Source organism: Pecten maximus, chromosome 12 (genome assembly GCF_902652985.1).
Source record: "Pecten maximus chromosome 12, xPecMax1.1, whole genome shotgun sequence".
NCBI classification, from domain to species: domain Eukaryota; kingdom Metazoa; phylum Mollusca; class Bivalvia; order Pectinida; family Pectinidae; genus Pecten; species Pecten maximus.
This window is the reverse complement of record NC_047026.1, coordinates 4,240,426-4,261,115: the sequence shown is the minus strand read 5'-3', so window position 1 is coordinate 4,261,115 and position 20,690 is coordinate 4,240,426. Positions and strand designations below refer to the sequence as shown.

Genomic DNA, 20,690 nt, shown 5'->3' with positions numbered 1-20,690 from the left:
TTAAGCAGATAAGACAATTATTCATTCCAAATTACTACTGTACTAATCCTAGCCTTATTAAAATACAAGGATCATCAACCATATGTAATGTGAAGGTTTAATCGAATGATATCAGCAACTTTCTGCAAAAACTTTAAAAAAAAACTACTGGATGTATATCATTATTTAATCATTGTAGCATCTGTTGTTAATTGCATTGATATTTTGCTAACCGCCATGTGTACATTGATTTGATGTATAGTGACCTCTTGTCACATACTCTGTATGTCTGAGAGAGAGAAATAAAATCTGAAAATCTGAAATCTACCAGAACCTTGTATCAAGGATACTACAGATTTCTGCATCACTGGTTCAATATCCATGTGCCTGTTCTTTCTGTAAGATAGGTGCCTAATTATGAAAGACACCTGTACAAAACATGGTTCAGACATGCCGAATAATGAAGACTTTAGCCATATTTTATGGTTTTTATCAAAGTATCACTAGAAATATTCAATACTATTGTGACTTTTATGTTAAATGTGTCTTGTTGAAATACTGCCCCGATTCTTAATTTGAGAACGTTACATGATTTCGATGGACGAGTTATAACATATCCTTAGTCGATGAACTAAAAAAAGGCATGCATTTGAACGACACTCGAAACATCCTTTTGAATTACGTGACACATGTAATAGCTTATCTGGGAGAAATGTTCTAGACGCATACGTTCTAGTTACTTAAATCCATAAATAACAGGACCCGGCAACATTATTTCAAATCGTTTGATGCAAGAAATGTTTGGTCTAGACACATAAATTCAAATCAAATGATTCCACGAATAGACGAAACGGGTAATATAATTTCTAATCCTTTGAACCCGGAAATAGCAGTCTTCACATATATACCATACTGTCCTTGACACACGATAGCAGAATTATACTTCAAGCAATAAAGAGAAGCCTACCATTTTAGGACAACTTTGTTTATCTAAATGATTATCTACATACTCCATAAGTGAAAATATCCAAAATTTAAAAAAAAAAAAAAAAAAAAAACTTATCTAAAGTCTTATCCCTTTGATTCCGTTATCAAATCCGTAATACCTCTTTCAAATCATCACTAATTGGCTTTTCCCCTACTACTAACAAATATCTAATATGGGTCTTGGAGACATATGGATATTTGTTTCTTGACAATCAAAGTATGGAGCATGACAACAGTTGATGCATTTTAATACCAGTATTATTGCCACAATCCCCTCTTAAAATAAATTATCTACCTAAGGTTGACCTTTCAATTCTCGCTGGAAAACACATACAAGTGTATATAAATCAATATTTGCATTAAACGTACGGTATTCACCTCTATGTGAAATCTATGCAAATTAATTTGTAAAAGGTTCTCTGAACTGTTTTTCATTAACAAATCTTTAAAAAGTAATGTCTTTGTTGGTTTTTTTGTTGTTTTTTTGTTTTTGTATTTTTTGTGTTTTTGTGTTGTTTGTTTTTTTCCTTAGCTCACATTGGTTATTAACACCGGATCATAGATAATATTTAAATCTTGCGAACTCGATTCCCTCCCAACGTATCGCTTGATGCAGTACGTTGATTGTTTCTTGTTTCCAACACACAAAAAAAGATAACCGTTTGTGTCGCGCAACATAAGCAACCCTTCCGAGACGGCATGCCAATGCTGCATTCTTAAAGAGCCTCTATTTTTAGAAGCTCAGATGCTATACAATCGCTCTGATACAGCTAATGTTATTGTCCAAGTGATTTATATATGCGTATACGATATTTGCTGACTCACCGTCTTGGCCATCGGTGATTCATATGCAATCAGAAATTGGCTATCTATTGTAATTTGAGCCATCTGTTTCCAGTAAAAACATCTATCTCCAAGTGTACAAAAAAACAGCAAACGCCTTTTCCAGTCAATACCGTAACACAATTTTCATAAATCTAAAAATTGACATGAATTATCTTCAATTAAATGTGCAAGTATCATAAGATTTGATATGTGTCGGGGACTTCATTTTGTATGCTTGTATTGATGAAAAAATGCAATGCATGGCACTGAGTCATTCTAAACTTAAAACAATTAGTATTAGTTTCGGGAGACGACCCTTGACTGACCATGATTTGATGCAAGGCGGTTTTCCGTGCATTGAAGGCATCTTCATTACAATAGAATAAATAAGTACTATTGATTCACAATAATTTACTATAGTAGATACATGCATTCTATTTGAAACGTTCACGAAGAAAGACAAATTCCTTCTGGTGTTGTTACACGTGCATGGATAAGAGTCCACATGACCCCGTCCGACAGACATTGTCCTGGCTGTTTACTAAAAACAAAAAATTCGTCCCAGTACAATCTTTTTATGTTTGGAGTCCATTCGCGAGCATGATTGCCCAATTTGTCTGTAACCACACACGCCATGCACCTTTGTCTCAGTATCTTCTTAAAGCAACATAAGTGTCAGCTATTGAAACGCAGTGGTTTGATATGCATACTGGTAATACTGACATGCAACGGGTAATGGTTATTCAAGCGCGTGAAAGGAGTTAAGATGTAGGGATAATGATTAGTAAAGGAACCCAGGTAAGAATGTATTTCATAATGAATCGAGGACCAGGTGTTGCGGAATAGTAAGCACCTTTTGGTTCATCGACGAAACCCGCTATGTAAATCTATGTGGAATTCAGACGGAAGACTTGAGCAGTTGCAAGATACCTCCGAATTATAATTACAAACTTTAATACAGATATGAAACAAGAGATCTCCGAATTATATTTACAAACTTTAATAAAGATATAAAACAAAATCTATTAGATTTAATCTGATCACAAAATTAAATCTACAAGTCTACAATGTTCTGTAAAAATATTCATATTCGGTTTTTTTTTTAATTATTCGGGGTTTTACTAAGCGTTTGAAGTGAAATAAACTACATTTTTTCTAATTATGTTTTAATTTTGTGGTATCTGATTTTGACGACTTTTTTTTATTCTTCAAAATAGTGAACAAAATCTATCTAACATCCGTAATATGACGAGAAATAATATGGCATATAATATTATTCATCTATTTCTTCAACACATTGATATATTCTAATTCCATTCAATACACTATAGCCCTTAATAATCTACCCTATCCATTTTTCGTCGGCATACGTTTTATTTTCATTTTATTATAATTTTTTGTGGTTTTTTTTTTTTTTTTTTTTATCTATTTTTTTTTTTTTTGGGGGGGGGGGGGGGGTAATTTTTTTTCATCGTTTACTTTCAATTTTCATCGTCCTCCCTTTAATTCTTATCGTCCTGCCTTTAATTTTCACAATTCTACTCTAGTATCGGCGAAAAATAAAACAACTTCAAAGTAAAAACATGATCTTTATCCTAGTGATTAAAAGTACAATACATAGCAGAATATAAAAAGAGATCGATCAGAAATTGCAGCCTGTGCTTATTTACTAGCAGGAAGCGTAATGATTCAATGCTTTCTTCCTTGAAGTTTTCGTCGCCGTTGAGCTGTTTAACTTCATAGAACTATGTTATTATACCATGTTTTAGATGATGTATTTCAGAAGGTTATATACAGCCCTCCGGAACATAATTAGCATAAGTAACAAACCTACTGTGGCATAATTCTCGACACGACAGGTAAAGAACTGATTAGCTTGTTGTAAAGCACTTGTTAATGAGAAAGACCAGGTAGTATTATTCTATAAAGCACGATAATATCGATCTTTTACTTTGTCGGCAGAGAAATACCTGTGTAAATTACTTAAGTCTATAGCTTCTACTCACCCAACCTTTTTCTGTGTTTTCAAATTCAAATATATCCATTATAAAAGAAATGAAATTCTTACCAAGCAAGCAGATTTTCTGAACAATAACACTTATTTGACCATGGACTCATTTCTGAATTTATTCATCGATCATTTTTTATGCTCAGAGGTAAATTTATAACAAATATGTGTAAAACAATTGTCTAATTTTTACTGTGGGGATGCAACACCAAACAATTGAAAACAATACCTCATTGTATTAAGTTTTCAATGGCGATTCCAATATCCTCCGAAGTCTGACCTTCTCTTTACTCCAGTGATATCATTACCAGCCAAATGGTGTCCTTTGCAGCAAACTTTCCACGCGTTATTTAAGAATTTAATGACTCCTAAAGAAACAGATTTCGAAATACAGAGATTAAACATTTACTACTGCCATTTACTATCAGTTCAATATTGTTATGTTTTATTTTATTGTGTTAGCAATAATTAATGTTTATTTATCATTATTGTTTTCTTATCAAAATTGGCTTTTTATTATATTTCGTTGAGAAAATCAATATTTTCAATCTTGTTTACTTACATTTTCCTGCCTGAGGACTATCATGATTGTTGTCTTAATGGAAAATTCAATATGTTTGTTTAATGACAAAATGAACATTATTTCGTAGGTGACGAAATGAGAACTGTTAAACAGAATTTATATTTAGACACATCATCCTTTCACGATAAATATGTTAAGTGTTACAAACGGAATTGTGATGTTGAGGATCTTTAGGCTGAAGCGTAAGTTAGATTGAGAAAAACAATATTGTTTTTGTTAGTAAACGAGAAAAATCGATATCTTATTAACAGGAAAACATTTTTCTATTTAAGCTATACAATCAGAGCTGTTATGATATAATTGATTCAGTCATATTATTAGTGATATTAAAACTATCGCTAAAAAGGGAGTAATCGGTTATACTGAAATGAGATCAGCTTCTGTCCGTTAGTCTGTGACAGGGCTTTGATTTCAAATGGTAGTTAAGATGGTGTCTAAATGTGGTTGTGCCGCCTGAAAGGATTTCTTATTCCGACCCTTTTATAGAAGTTAAGTTCCTTCGTATCGGAGGCAGCGATAGCTCAGTCGGTTAGAGCGTCGGCCATGAAACTTCAGGTGAAGATCTGGGGTGCTTGATTTGACGCTCCCTACCCGTGTCGGTTTAAGTTTCTCGGAAAGTTGCGAAACGGGCTGGTCTGTGCTGTCATGGTTGTGTCCTTGGACAAGACACTTTATCCTAATTGTTCTGGATGTCATGCGACGTGCCTCCCGTATGTTGCTTACTGAGGTAGTAGTAGTCACCAACTACTACCAGGTGACCCCGCCTCAAAATGACAGTGGTTGTTGACATAGGAATGAACCCTCAAACAAACAAACCTTCATTGAAATGCTATGTTCAGCAGCGGATAACGTTATGGACCTCAACATATTCTTTTACATTTAAAACCATTTCACAAGAGTTATGCTTTTTTATCATTTTACATGTGTGTACTGCTACGAATTTTCCACATCATTATAATATATATCTTCTGGGCATAAACAACATGAATAAAAGCGATCAGCTAGATTTGTCGTTCAACACTTTTATTATATCTATCACAAAATGCAATCGCGTTGCACCGAACTATAAAAAAAACCGTAATATGACCTTAAAAATGACAAAAATGAAGATATGAATGATTAATTAAGGGGCCAGTAGAAGAAAAAAAACCGGATTTTTCAGACAAGGAATTCCTAGATTGTAAATAGAAGATCACGTTGTATACGTTGTATTTAGGAACTGTTTGCCCGGGAGACCACAGTGTATTCGTTATGTTGAAGGAATTTTCTACCTGGGAGACAAAATCTATACGTTGTGTTGAAGGACTTTTCTACCTTGGAGACCAAAATCTATACGTTGTGCTGAAGGTCTTACATTATATTGAAGGACTTTTCTACCTTAGAGAGCAAAGTGTATACATTGTGTTGAAGAACTTTTCTACCTGGAATACCACAGTGTATACCTACGTTATGTTGAAGGACTTTTCTACCTCGGGAGACCATAATATGTACGTTGTGTTAAATGACATTCTACCAGGGAGACCAAAGTGTATACGTTGTGTTGAAGGATTTTTCTACCAGGGAGACCAAAATGTATACGTTGTGTTGAAGGGCTTTGCTGCCTGGGAGACCAAAGTTTATACAATTTGTTGAAGGACTTTTCTACCTGAAAATCATGGCGTTAGGAGACTTTTATGTATGTATATACATCCTACTGGTGACATTATTTATTACACATAATAAATTATCAGTTTATTGGAGACGTAAGAAGATGTTGATAACGGCTTTAGAATAGATCATTTGTTTATGACAGCATTATTCACGAGTTCAAAGACACAAACTGTGATGTGACGGCAGGTACATGAACTTTATCCAGTGGTCACAAAATACGTCGCAGAAAGTGAATCAAATGTTTATCTAAGTTCATCCTCTGATTCTATTGGCTGTGTTATTACAATTAACAGGAACTCCATTATTTTTGTAAAGGCTTATTAACAGAAAAATATTTTATTTTATTTTTGCATAGCCAAAGCAAAGGGAAAGTTCTTTGTTTTCAGCAAACTAATAAATCATTCATTGGTATTTAGATAGCCCAAACATTTGAAACAATAGAAAAGTCAATTTATCTTAACCCTATAAGTTATGATATTGTTTATATAGACACAACACGTGGAAATAACTTTTGTTTTATCTTCATTACTGTTTGTCGTCCATCCGTAGTCATTTTTCCTTTAAACCTTTCTTCTCAAAAACCAAAAGGTCTGGAAGCATCCTATTTGACTTGTAGTTTCCTTTTCAAGTAGCCTGAGCAATAGGGAAGGTCTTTGATATTTAGCCAAAGCAATAGGAAAGGTATTTAAGATATATTTAGCCCGAAAAATAGGAAAGGTCTTTGAGCGATATTTTAGCCCAAGAAATAGAAAGGTATTTAAGCGATATTTAGCCAAAGAAATAGGAAAGTTCTTCGAGTGATATTTAGCCCAAGAAATAAGAAGGGTCTTTGAGTGATATTTAGCCCAAGAAATAGGAAGGTCTTTGAGTGATATTTAGCCCAAGAAATAGGAAGGTCTTTGAGTGATATTTAGCCCAAGAAATAGGAAGTGTCTTTGAGTGCTATTTATCCCAAGCAATGGGCAGGGTCTATGAGTGATACTTAACCAAAGAACTAGGAAGGGTCTTTGAGTGATATTTAGCCCAAGAAATAGGAAAGTTTTTTTTGTTTTTGTTTCTGTTTTTTGTTGTTTTTTTAGTTGTTTTTTTTTTACTTGGAAATCAACTACTGATGTTTGGTCGATATATATGAAAAGTATTTGATTCGGTTGTTTTGTTTAACGTCCTATTGACAGCCAGGGTAATTTAAGGACGTCCCAGGTTTTGGAGGAAAGCCGGAGTACCCGGAGAAAAACCACTGACCTACGGTCAGTACCTGGCAACTGCCCCACGTGGGTTTCGAACTCGTGACCAAGACGTGGAGGGCTAGTGATAAAGTGTCGGGACACCTTAACTACTCGGCCACCGCGGCACCTATAAAAGGTATATTATGTACCACTGATGTTTGGTCGATGTATAAAGATATATAATGTACCACTGATGTTTGGTTGATATATAAAGAAGACAAATTCAAGGGTTTTGAGATTGACTGTATATAACATTTCATATAAAGAATCAGTAAAATTTTAAAGTTTAGAGTATAATAATAGATCTGTTCTTTTTATGTTAATAGATGAATGAATTTGTGAATTGTGTTATATGTCTTTTAATCCAAAGTTTGAAACTTTAATGAAATATAAATTACTTTCCCTTTCTGAAAAATACCCTTGGATTATTTTTTATGTCACTAATTGATTATTAGGTTTATTTTGGTACGCAAGCGAAGCACGCGACCGCATTCTGACTCAATTATTATCGAACAATGAGTGTTAATAGGATATTTTTTTCTCTAAATATTAAGGCGCATCTAAAGTGTTACGCTGTAAGTCATCAGCAAGTATCTAAAGACAGTCTCTATCGGTAAACATATAGCAAACGTGATAGGCATCTCTTTAAGCGGTGTATTCGACGGTAACAACATTTAATCTATATATAGAGCAGTATAAACCATAAACAAATAACGGAACCTTAACGGGATGATTTCTCCTATAACTACATACATCATGGATGGGCTAACACGCTAACAGCTGCCATCATAGATGATACAGGTATGTCGTCTGCCAGAACTAATTTGCGTTTGTCCCTGAGGGATGCGTTGGGCCGTTGTTTGATGTAGTAGTAATTGGAATGAGTAGGACTGGTCGTTAATCACACATTAATCTAACAGTTAATCTCGGAATCAATTTTTTTTAACCAGGAAGCATTTTTGAAGTGATTATACTTTGAGTCGAACCAAAGACTACATATTACTAGCCCCTTGTACTCCGATTAAACAAAGGGGAAATTACCTATGGATGAAACATTAACTATCGGTTGTTTTTAGTAACATTTTGATGGCATTCGGTTGTTATGTGTTATACTGATACTATGGTTTCCATCGGGCCGCGATAGCTCAGTCAGTTAGAGCGCTGGTCACGTAGTCTCAGGTGCTGAGACCCTCCCAGCCAGTGTGGGTTTGTGTTTCTTTGGAAGCTGAGAAACAAGCCTGTCTGTGCTGTTGTAGTTGAGACACTTTACCCTAATTGCTCTGGATGGCATGCGACGGGCCTCCCATATGTTGTTCATTGAGGTAGTCACCTACTGCTACAAGGAGACCCCGCCTCAAAATGACCCTGGCTGTTCACGGGACGATAAGCCCAGCAAATAAACAAACTGTAGTTGCCGACCGTTATGTAAAATATCGTCCTTGTGGCGTTGTTTTGTGTACTAACGTGTCAGTCGTGCAATTATCATGTTACTACCTTTCGTTTTGGTGTCTCGTTTTACTGTGATGTCTCAAACGGTAAAATCATCATTTTCATTGTAGTGTCTCAATATGAAACTAACATTTATACTCTGGTGTCTCTACATGTAACTATTATTTGATCATGAAGACTCATAATGCACTTGTCCTTACTGTGGTTTCTCCAAATGTAATTATCATTTGTATCATGGTGTCTCCTCATGCAATTGTCGTTTTACTGTGATGTCTCAAAATGTAGAATGATAACTCTTACGTTTTCGTCTCATCATGCAACTATCGCGTTTACTTTGGTATCTACAAATGTACAAATATCGTGTTACTTTAGTGTCTCAAATGTACAACTATCTTGCTACTATGATTTGTCCAAATGTACAATGATCATTTTTATTATGATGTCTCCAATTTTGTTATCAGCAATTTGTATGATCTCTATCTTTTTTTTTATTTCTATATTCTCTAAATTTACATTACAGTTCTTATAACAGATTGCTTGCTATGCTCACTGATCGCAATAACTGATGTTATACAATACGGCATAACATACATGTATCAGATTATTTTACTTCACGTTAAAGGCTTATTGCTCTTCACGGCAGCTGACGATTTAAACATGAACAAGAAGTAAAATGCCTCAGAGATTTGACTACTACATGAAGTAATCATTGTTTAACGTTTCGTTACCATGACGATATATTCAAATCACAGTTTCTACTGCAGTACTTTAAGGTGTTGGAGAATATTAATTTATACCAGTCGTGTGATAAATGCTGGTGCGTACAGACTGACCAGAATCGATTAGGTCTCCAGTCTAATTCACTGCCAAGTGTGAGAGAGTAGAGTGAGGGATGACAAAATCAGATGTATACTGGTCGTGCTTGGGGTAACAACGTGACTGTTATATCTAGGTATGTATTGTGTCAATGTGAAGCTCCTGGGTTTTGATATGCCTTGTTATGACTCTTTCACTATGGAAATCAGCCAGATCTGCCAACGGGATTAACTTTGTGGTCAGAATTGGTATTGTTCATGTACGAGCTGTGTTTGTATTCGTTCGGTCATTAATTATGTACACGGAGCAATGTTGTTTATTTATTGCCTGATTTTCATAGCAATTGCTTATTTCTTATATATTTATTTTTATTTATCTATTTATTTATACAATTAAATACATAGAAATACGTTGTATTTATTCATATTCGAATGAATCTATTCAAAGCTACAGGTAATTACGATATTTGTTCTACATTCAGAGGATTAATGTGATAAAAAGGAAATTTATCGGATGAAGGTGACACCACTATTGTACGATATGAATTCAGACATATTCGGTGCCTGTTGATATGCCTAATGATTATGATGTCGTCTATGACAAGGAGACAAACGTAATTTTACCTAGATTTGTGTAGTGCATGTCGTCGATGAAACAGAAGACGCATACCCTCTCTGAACACCTGGTCGTATTTTTCATGACTCTTTATGCAAATCACCATTTTTTGTTCGTTTCTTGTCCTCATTTTGTCAATATTGAGTTAGAATTACAGTTCCGTTATATCGGCATTCTCTGTTGTTTTTTGCCCTCGTTTAGATATTGTGTCGGTATTCTGTAAGTCTTTTTATTCTATGTGTTTTATCTTTTTATAATTTGCTTGTATGTTGATTTGAAATATCTAATTGATTTTCTTTCCTTTGCAGGTGACGTAAAGAGGTTTGCAATACCTACTACTATCAACACATAAGCCTGGGATTCATTGTGCGATTTGAAAGATCAAATACTCTGATGATTATCGAAGATATTTACATCTACGTCTCATATTTATCACATCAAGCACAAGAGGATACTTAATATTAAGTTTGTCAAGACACCACTGTCACAATGGCACTAATTGACGGCCAGGAAACATACATAGGTCTTATCCTGAAATGGCTACATGACAACAACAGTACAGAGGGCGTGGACTTCACACAACCGCACGTGCGCCGTTCCCTGAGGTATGTCTACCCATTGTTTATGTTCCTACATGCCGCTGTAGGAATATTTGGACTAGTTGGGAACATCGCCATCCTCATTGTCATCGGCAAAAGAGGATTATATAAGGACCAGACCTTTTTCTTTTTGGGTAATATCGCCTTCTCAGATTTGATCAAATGTATGTTTGTCCTGCCAGTGACATTGTCGAATTTATTAATTGGCAATTGGGTTTTTGGAAGCTTTTTGTGTTTCTTCCTTCCCATGATGCAATGTTTTCCCATTCATTCCACCATGCTTACCTACTTGATGATAGCGATCGACAGGTACCGCTTGATAGTGACGCCATTTAAAGCGAGGGCTCCGGCTGGATTGTGTATTATAGGGGTGTGGGTGGCAGCTGTTTGTCTCGTTCTACCCTTTGCTGTCTATCTCCGGTACATTGACCTTGGCTCTATACTAGGAGACCGATTTGAGGGAGTCGGTATTTGCTACGTTAATCAGGAGCGACATATTGAAGAATACATACGTGCCATGTTTGTGACGTTGTACGCTATGCCATTAGCGGTGATTGGATTCTTATGTGTTAAGGTTTCCGCGGAACTGAAATCTTTGGAGACGGTAACGATATCGGTTCATTTCTCAGCACCATCGGAAATGTGCACGCATTCGGAACAATCCTATAATTCACGAATCAGGTGGGCAGATCCCGATACAGAGTCGTCCCGGTGCGACACGGACGCCCCAAGTAGCGAGTCGCGATCCCCAAAGGACTACACTGACGGCGCCACGCAAGACAGCGACGATGACCTTGACCTTGCCAAAGAAAAGAGAACACAAAATTATCTCATCGCCATGGTAACGCTATTTGCTATATGTTGGTGCCCTCTGAATATTTTGATTCTGGTGCAGTTTTTCGTCCACGAGAATGGAAACAATACCGGACATTTTGATATCACGTATACAACATTTACTGTGTTTGGTTTCCTCTCCACGTGCATCAACCCTGTTCTATTTGCCTCCTGGCGCATGTCAAACTCGACGAAAGACCGTTTAAGGGGTTACTTCAGATTTAGCAGCAGAAGTCGAACAGGAAGCCAGGTTTAAGGATAAGAATCAGAGGGAGATGTTAAAAGGGCATAAAAAGTACGTATTAAAACACTTATCTAAGCTACGGTTTCCTTTATTACCGCAAAAAATCTAAGAACAGACTGTTTTATCAGCCCACGACATGACATGGTCTTTACCAATAGCCTTCCAAATAACCTCGCCAGCTAGAGCAATTACTTGAAGGCTCTTTGAAGCTAGATTAGTGAAGCGATCACACAGAAATAGAGTATTGATTTTGCTGGCATTTGATAGTTTTGATACAATCATTTATTGTCATGTCTCCACAAAATTTATAGGAATTGTGAAATATACAGACTGACGTGAAATGACCATCTCAAAAATAGAATACAATTGATTTATATGGTAAACCAATCGTTTGCTCCAGAAAAAAAATATTTATGGGTTATGGATTAGAAATAACACCCGCACAGCATATAATACTAAACCGTGAGTATTCTTATGTCCAGCATTATCTTAGTCAATTTAGACCTTATCAAGATTTTCTTTATTTTCCAATGAATTGGTAACAACTCTATAAAATAGTTAGGGATTTGGCCAATATATGAATACGCGATTACTTACACATATCTAATTAAGTAATTATTATCTATAATAAGTGATTTATGCCAATATCTAAATAAGTAGTAACTACCTATATCTAAATAAGTTATGTATGCCAATATCTAAATAAGTGATACCTTACCAATATCAAATAAGTGATATCTTACTAATCTCTAAATAAGTGATATCTATCTTTATCAAAATAAGTGATGTCTTATCAATATCTCAATTTGTGATATCTACAAAAATTATATACAAATGATATCTTCCAATATCTAAATATGTGATATCTTACCAATAGCTAAATAAGTGATATCTTACCAATCGCTAAATAAGTGATATCTTATCAATATCTAAATAAGTGGTATCTTATCGATATTTAAATAAGTGATATCTTCCAATATATAGAAAAGTTAGGTCTAACCAATATCTAAATCACCGATATGTGTCAATATCTAAATTAGTGATATCTTATCGATATTTGAATAAGCAATATCTTCCAATATTTGAACAAGTTATATCTATCCTATTATGCTGCTTGAGGAATGACATCATTTACCTGTTTGATGACACAACTCAGCAGTTACCTTTACAGGTGATGTCACAACATTGACGAATTAAATACCATTAAGAAACAACCCAAATATTTCAAATGTGATTTTATTTGATCAACTGCATAATATTCTTGAAAGAATGTCAAATCTGAAACGCATTCCAAACTCTGTTTTAAAGGCGTATTGATATATAAAACAAATATACCCTTCATATCATAGGGATTGTGTATTGCGATCTAAATTAAGTAGAACATAACAATTAATGGCTTTAGTCTCCTTGTACTTTCCCATGAGTCGCCATGTTAATATATACTTCTTTTTATACTTTACTCTCGTCTAATCGATTTTGAGTTTCGCTATTGTCTGTATTCTTTGTTGTTTTTTTCACAAAGACACGCAATAATTACATTTAAGTATTATTTTTGCTATGGTAACAATACAAACAAAAATGAAGATAAATATCTCCACAAAGCTGTTTCATCTTACAATTACGCCGAGGACCAAACGTGGTATATCCAAGATGGCGGTTAGGGAATTCAAAGTTGGCCTAAACAACAGGTTAAATATAGAATGGGTGACCTAACCCCGTACATTAATCAATAACAAAATAATTAGAATGTTTAAAGTGACATGTTCCATTTAATTCATTATCTTCTCTTTTCAGGACTGAGCACGATTTCTCTTCAGATACCATGCGGAGTCATTTACGGATTGCAGAGCATTCAATATACCGATCGTTATCACACAGATTCGGTGTCATAACGCCAATGAGTGTGTTATCAGAGTGGTGGCACCTAGTACGTAAAATGTAGAGGATATTAAAGTAATTTCCTTTTCATTTAATATTCATAAAACAGGTCAAAATATATTCCATCGCCTATAACATTGAAACTGATGTAAGATTATGTGTGTCAGCATATGAATGGCATGGAAACTGATGTAAGATGATTCTGTTTATCAACATATGAATGGCATTGAAACTGATGTAAGATTCTGTTTATCAACATATGAATGGCATGGAAACTGATGTAAGATTCTATTTATGAAGATATGAATGGCATTGAAACTGATCTAATATTCTGTTTATCAACCTATGAATGACATTGAAACTGATTTAAGAATCTGTTTATCAACATATGAATGGCATGGAAACAGATGCAAGATTCTATTTATGAAGATATGAATGGCATTGAAACTGATCTAATATTCTGTTTATCAACCTATGAATGACATTGAAACTGATTTAAGAATCTGTTTATCACATAATCTGATAATTACATTGGCAATTTTAGGTGCATTTCAAAAATCGAAGAAAAACATATTGTACTGGAAGACACAGATAGGACATTGCTATCAGGAAACAACTTTAATTTGATAAAAAAAAAGTTATATCTTTACCCGGATGCCATATACGCTTTGATTTATCTGAATAATGACATGGTTCAAAATAAGCATACGTACTTTTTGAATCTGATATTTGCATCTTATGAACCTTATTCAATAATGGGGCTATTGTTCCTTCCAATTTAGATTTTAGCATTTCTTTCGACCTTATTAAGCCGCCGACTTTATATCAACACTTCAAGCCATTAGCGTCACTGACGAGTCCTAAAAGGACGAAACATTTTTATGACGCAGCGCTATTCTGTAAATAACTCTCAATATGTAATGAAAGGTGCTTATATCGCGTGTGTCTTTTTGTACAATAATGACAAAGTAAATAGACAGTCAGTATTTAAATTTCATCATAGGCATGATGCTTTCTGAAGTAATGCGATGTAGGCTTTTCCCCACAAATATGTTTACCGACATCGTCAATGTACATCTAGCGTGTTTGAGCTAGACCGCTTTGACTGGTCAAGTTAGATATGTTTGCACTCGTGTATATCAATCTGATTAGATTTTTTGTGTAAATATATTTTTATAATGAAGATGATACATATGTTATATAAAACTATAATTGAAGGCATACTGATGATTTGTGTCTAGTACATTGCAATGTACAGGTTTGGGTGCATTTGTTTAGTTCCGTTGATGAGACCCTCAAATCCTAAATATTTTCAACGATGATGCCATTCCTACCATGTTTAAAGTTATGGAACAGCGAAGTTGTTTCGGGAAATTATATTTCCTTTTTTCTTTTATCATTTATCATAACCCGTTCAGGAGCGGGGAAAGAGCGTGTGTTGTATTACAATGCATGTTGTATTAGGCGATATATTGGGGGGACCAAGAATGATCAGGAAATGATTCGGTGTCTTTCGTTTTCAAGAAATCGAATACTCACGAACAAAATGTCCAATCTTAAGAGAGAACAAAATGTGTGTCCCTTCAGAGATTTCTTTTATTCTGCAAGAGCTTTTTTTCAGTGTGTACTGCTGGCAGAACATTGAAGCGTCAAAAATAGATCTACAACCCCTATTCTAACACTTATGAACTTCCCTTTCTCCTTTTCGATAAAAAGAAATATACAACCCCTACTGTAACACTAAATTTGGACTTCTCCTTTCTCCTTTACGACCAAAATTGATCTACAACCCCTACTTTAACCTTTGGACTTCCTCTTATTCTTTACGATCAAAGTAGATCTTCAACCCCTACTATAACACTGGACTTTCCCTTATCCTTAACGACCAAAATAGGTTTGGACTTCCCCTTATCCTTTATTTTCTGTCTGTTCCTTTCTTCTGTTTTTCATTTCTTCCTCTGTGTTGTTTTCGAATGTTGTTGTCACTCTACATCCGAAAGACTGGCTCTTGCGAGACCTTTATCATATTTCCGGTTTGCTCCTTTTCTTTTGAGGTTTCTTGTCTAGATAAATACCTGCCCTAATACGAGCAGGCTGGTGCGATGTAACGTTAAACCCGCAAAAAGTAATTCATTATATCAAACACATCTTTTTTACTCATTATTTGAATAAACAAAAGACTGGGACAGCGAAGTTATACCAGGAAACCAAAAGTTCCTTATACCGTATAATCGGTTATTTTCGCGGGGAAGACATCGACGTGGAAATAATAAAATACGGATAACTATTATCCGCGAAATAATGTACGGGTTGACTAATTAATTCTGTCGTCATATTGAACCCTCATTACCTGACTCGGTCGCCTACAATCATCCAAGGTTATTTCGATAAATATAATTGTTCAGAATAGATATATGATGTTTGAATGCTTTTTCTATACCTGTAACACATTCGGAACAAACGCCTAATGAAAAGGATAGAGATAACTCGAATAGGCAAAAATAAGATATCCTTTTATAGCCAGATCGCGACAGATGAATTCGTTTAGTTTAATTATTTTTGTTTTAAATAAAAGTAGTGATGATTTTGACCCACGAAGCGAAACTGACCCGTTAAAGATAGACGTTATTGATTAATGATCATTATATTAACTATGTTCTCATTACATATTTTTATGTACATATTTCATATATAATCATATCAATATGTTTAAATAACAAAGATACCATGAGTATTATGAAGACAATATAATCATTATAGTGTACATTGGTGGTTGAAACTTTGTTGTTACAAAACATGTATATATTAAACAGAATTTGAAATGTGCCTTTCTGAATGAGTGCTTAAATATCGGTATTAATTATGAATAATAATTTTCATGACAGATATGCTTAGCTTTTATTTGTGCATGTCGATTCATTGATGCGCAAATGTTGTACTGCTCCATTAATATTTTACATTAAGAAATCCATTCATGATATCTGTTATTAGTTTAATGAATTATACATGAATATTTTAAGTTTGAAAATTGACATGTTATCTTAAGCAGTTTTGCATTCTAGCTTTGTTAGAATTACTTATTGTTTTCTAGACTATTCTTGTTTTCCAGAAGCCGACAGAATTTTGGGTAACGCCTTCTTGCATTTCAATCCGGGCTTACAAGAGGTTGATATAACATGTTTAAAAAAACCTGGTAAATTTCGGTAAAATATGTTTATAATTAAGCGAAATTTTTTATCGCCTAGCTATTATGATTCAACATCTATCCAAAATGCGGTATTTCCACATATTCCATTGTGTGTAATTATCAACAAATTTTAAAATTAAAATTGCTAATTCTTGAAATGAGACGCGTGTAAATATTCTGAAGTGATTTTGTGTTGTGTTGATGTCAGTAACACCTTGATAGAACATGATATTGTATACCTTTTTCTACATGCAAAATGGCGGGTATTATCAATGAAGACCAATACCCTTCTGGACCATCTAGCCTTATCTTTATTGTACTATTTTGTATATTTGTTAATTAATATTGATTTTACTTAACATACTGTTTTTTTCATTGTTGTTTTTCAAATCATTGTTTCCATGTTGCCTTTGTTCTCTTCTGGAGTTCGGTTGTAATTTTTTGGTAGAAATTATCGCTAATTCGATATATAACTATTTCTGACACGAAACAAAATATGCATATGGCAGTTGATATTTAATTATAAATATGTATTAAATACAAACTTCAGATGATTCTTACACAGATCTGCGCGCGTGAAGGTATTCTTCCGCGTGAAAAGCCATGTGTGACGTCATATATCTGATGTTCTTTACAGTTTACCTCCTGAATAAAGCACTAGTGTTTGTATCCAGTGTTCCCGCATACAGAACACTGTTTTCCCCCTGTATTGAGAGGTATTGTAGGGTCTGATTTGATCACAGTCGTTCTGACTAATGAGAGTTATACGAACGTAAGAGATATGTATCCTACTGATTTTCATTTCTTGAGAGCGGAAAATAGTCGTCAATGAACTTTGCATAAACAACATATGGTATTTTACTGTATGCAGATGCGCGGATGTAGGACGGATGTCTTTTTCAGAATTTATCTTTAGAAGTTTGTCTGACAGGAACAGGTAGGGAACATAAGTTTCGCATGAACGGGACACGTGCATCTGCCTTCTTGCCGATGTGAGTTTTCCTTTTCAGTAACCCTTTACAGATATATCCAGATTTCTCCGGTGGCATATATCTTTGCCTCGACTTGTGGTTGAAACGGAGGGATTCCCTAGACAAAACAAAAAAGAAATCGTCATGGGGCCGCGTCAACAGTATAATCACATGACAATTCCACTTGTAACGTCTAAATTGCCTTAACAGGAGTCCAGGGGGTAGATCACCCGTCTGTGGTGATATGGGGATCATGTTTGTCAACTTATCAACTTAAGAGCTCCCTATTTCTGTATCAACTTGGTGAAATGTTACATTTACCTTCATCACTAGAGAGGACAAGCAGTTATATTGGGTACAATTGTTTCAGCATCTGGTTGAGCCTGTATGATAGCCTTTGTTACAACGTTTTATTCGAAATGCATGTTTGGGTGTGTCGTTCATAGGAGTACAGCTCATTGTGATGAATTATTTTTCTGGTACATGTTCTGTTAACTTTGTGGATGGTTTGTGATAATCGTGTGTAAATATTAATGAATAAATCACAAAACGTCAGCCAGTGTTTCTTGTTTTTTTTTGTTTTTTTGTTTTTTGTAATTTTTTTATCTAAAACAAAAATATCCTGTATGCGAATATTCTGCAGAAATGGTAAATTATATGCATATTTTGACCGAAATGACATGCATTGTTGAAATCTAAAACAATGACTACACCGTTACAGCACAGCAGAAAATATTCTTTTATTGAAATAGGCAGGAACGAAGCTAACGGCGATATCCCTGTGTCAGATATAAATGTTCTCAGCAGTCACATAGGAGGCCCTATAAGATCAAAATAAGGAACAAGAAATCGAGATGAACAGAAAGGCATCACATGACACCGAGAAGATACCCAAATAAGTACATCATATGACAGAATACTGAGCTCCCATAGGCTACACACATGAGTGAATCCACTGTGATGTCACTTATTACTTTTGTGCTGGACGTAGACGACGAGTATAGCTGACGCTGACAGGTTTTCTCCAGAAGTGAAATATTCAGAATTTATCATGAGGCAAATAATGGTGTACTTAATCCGTCATGACCATGTTAAGAGGGCACTATTGTCTAACAGTTTTGGGTCACCATCGAACAGTGACCTTGCCTCTGGCTCGGACCTTGTTTCTTTTCTCTCGACAATAATATGAGGCAGTAGAGTCATCTCGATACAATAGAAATACGCAAAATAACGTTTGGTACGGCGTACACGTCATGACGAACGTACCAACAACAACAGAAATAGGTAAGGGGCACTTTATACAAATGGAACTACACCGTAAGACAGAGATGCTCGAAGTGACACCATTACAGGTGGAGAGACAACAGCAAACACCAACAGACACAACAACTCAGGGAGACAGCAGAATACCTGATCAGGAGAGACCACTGCAAAAAGGTAGGGCACATTATACCAGTGGAACGACAACCTTAGACACAGCAGGTCGAGGAGATAGCAGAACAGGCGGAGGGTCAACAGCAAACACACAGGGCAACTTATATAAATAGGACGTCACCAACAGACGCAACAGGTCGATGAGGCACCTAAACAGGTTGGGAGAAAACAGCAAATAGGTAGGACATTTAATATAAATGGAATGACAGCTACAGACACAGCATCTCGAGGAGGCACCAAAACGGGCGGAGAAGCAACAGCAAATTTGTAGAAAACTTTAAAGATTTTACCAAGAAATAAGAAGCAACCAATCAAAATAATAATCAGTCGCATTTAAAACAGGTTCTTTGAAAGAATAAGATTTTCCTCGCCTCATATGGTAAAAGTTTCTTTGCAAATGCATCAATACAAGACTCTCTAAACTATCGCTTACATAGACTCCCAAAATGATGCAGATCGGGCATCCTTAGAGCAAAGTCTGGGGTTATTTACCACGAAATATCACTACAGATAAAAACATCCATATCTGTATTCACCATATGTATAATCAATACTGACTGTCATACAAAATAAGGCATGATTTAAATCTATGATGTGTAAATGTCGAATTCATATGTTAACTCACTAGTTTATGGTGATATCAGTCCTATGGGATTGTTGTTAAGGGAAACGACCAAAGATACGAAACTGATGCTAAAGATAACGTGTTAGCTTTCAAAAGATGGAGGCTTTATGTTATTTTTTGTTTTGGCAACAGCAAGGAAACAGCCATATTTCTTAATGTGAAATTAAAAGGATCAGGAGACTACTTTCGTTATACCCTTAACTAAAATCTAAAAAAAAAAACGATGATTCTGCTTAATGCCACATGGAATGCATTACGTATTTTTTTTTTTTTTTTATAATCAGCAATATCAAATAAAATAGGTAAAAATTTCATCATATAAAATCATTTTATCTATCGTTGTTGAATGTGACCGGCGATCTATATTTGGACAATTTTTTGTTTTATTTTTTTATTTTTTTATTTTTATTTTATTTATTTTTTCGCAGTTCACCTGTCATTACCAGCAGTGTCACCTAGAAGTAAGCTATGACGTGGCTTTATAATTCCGGTCGACTGTATTTGATAGACGCGTCATTCCAACAATGAAATAATCTTAAGAAAATTAATCAGAGTTGGTTTAAGACGTATAATGTCAATACCGCGTGTTACAGTTTAATTTTAAGGGTTCATTGAATTCCTGCTCCATGATTTCGTACTTGACGTCATATTTCCATAGCGACGGTTTATTTGGAGGAACTTTGATACAATAAAGCCAAATTAAACATTTTCGCGAGTTTAATGAATGAGTTTCATGGTTCCGCTAGGACTTTTCTGCGTTGATAGTCTCAGATGGAATTA

At 35.0% G+C, this 20,690-nt stretch overlaps 1 protein-coding gene across 1 annotated transcript; it reads left to right on the top strand.

The window, feature by feature from the left end:
• The first annotated feature begins 9,553 nt into the window (after nucleotides 1-9,553).
• On the top strand, nucleotides 9,554-18,410 carry LOC117339568 (prolactin-releasing peptide receptor-like). The gene is made up of 3 exons (XM_033901252.1): nucleotides 9,554-9,659; nucleotides 10,447-11,866; nucleotides 13,610-18,410. The coding sequence occupies exon 2, from the start codon at nucleotides 10,628-10,630 to the stop codon at nucleotides 11,825-11,827; it is 1,200 nt and encodes a 399-aa protein (XP_033757143.1). The 5' UTR covers nucleotides 9,554-9,659; nucleotides 10,447-10,627; the 3' UTR covers nucleotides 11,828-11,866; nucleotides 13,610-18,410.
• The last annotated feature ends 2,280 nt before the right edge of the window (nucleotides 18,411-20,690 follow it).

Coding starts and splice junctions, on each gene's coding strand:
- LOC117339568 (XM_033901252.1), top strand. CDS start 10,628: ATGGCACTAATTGACGGCCAGGAAACATACATAGGTCTTATCCTGAAA.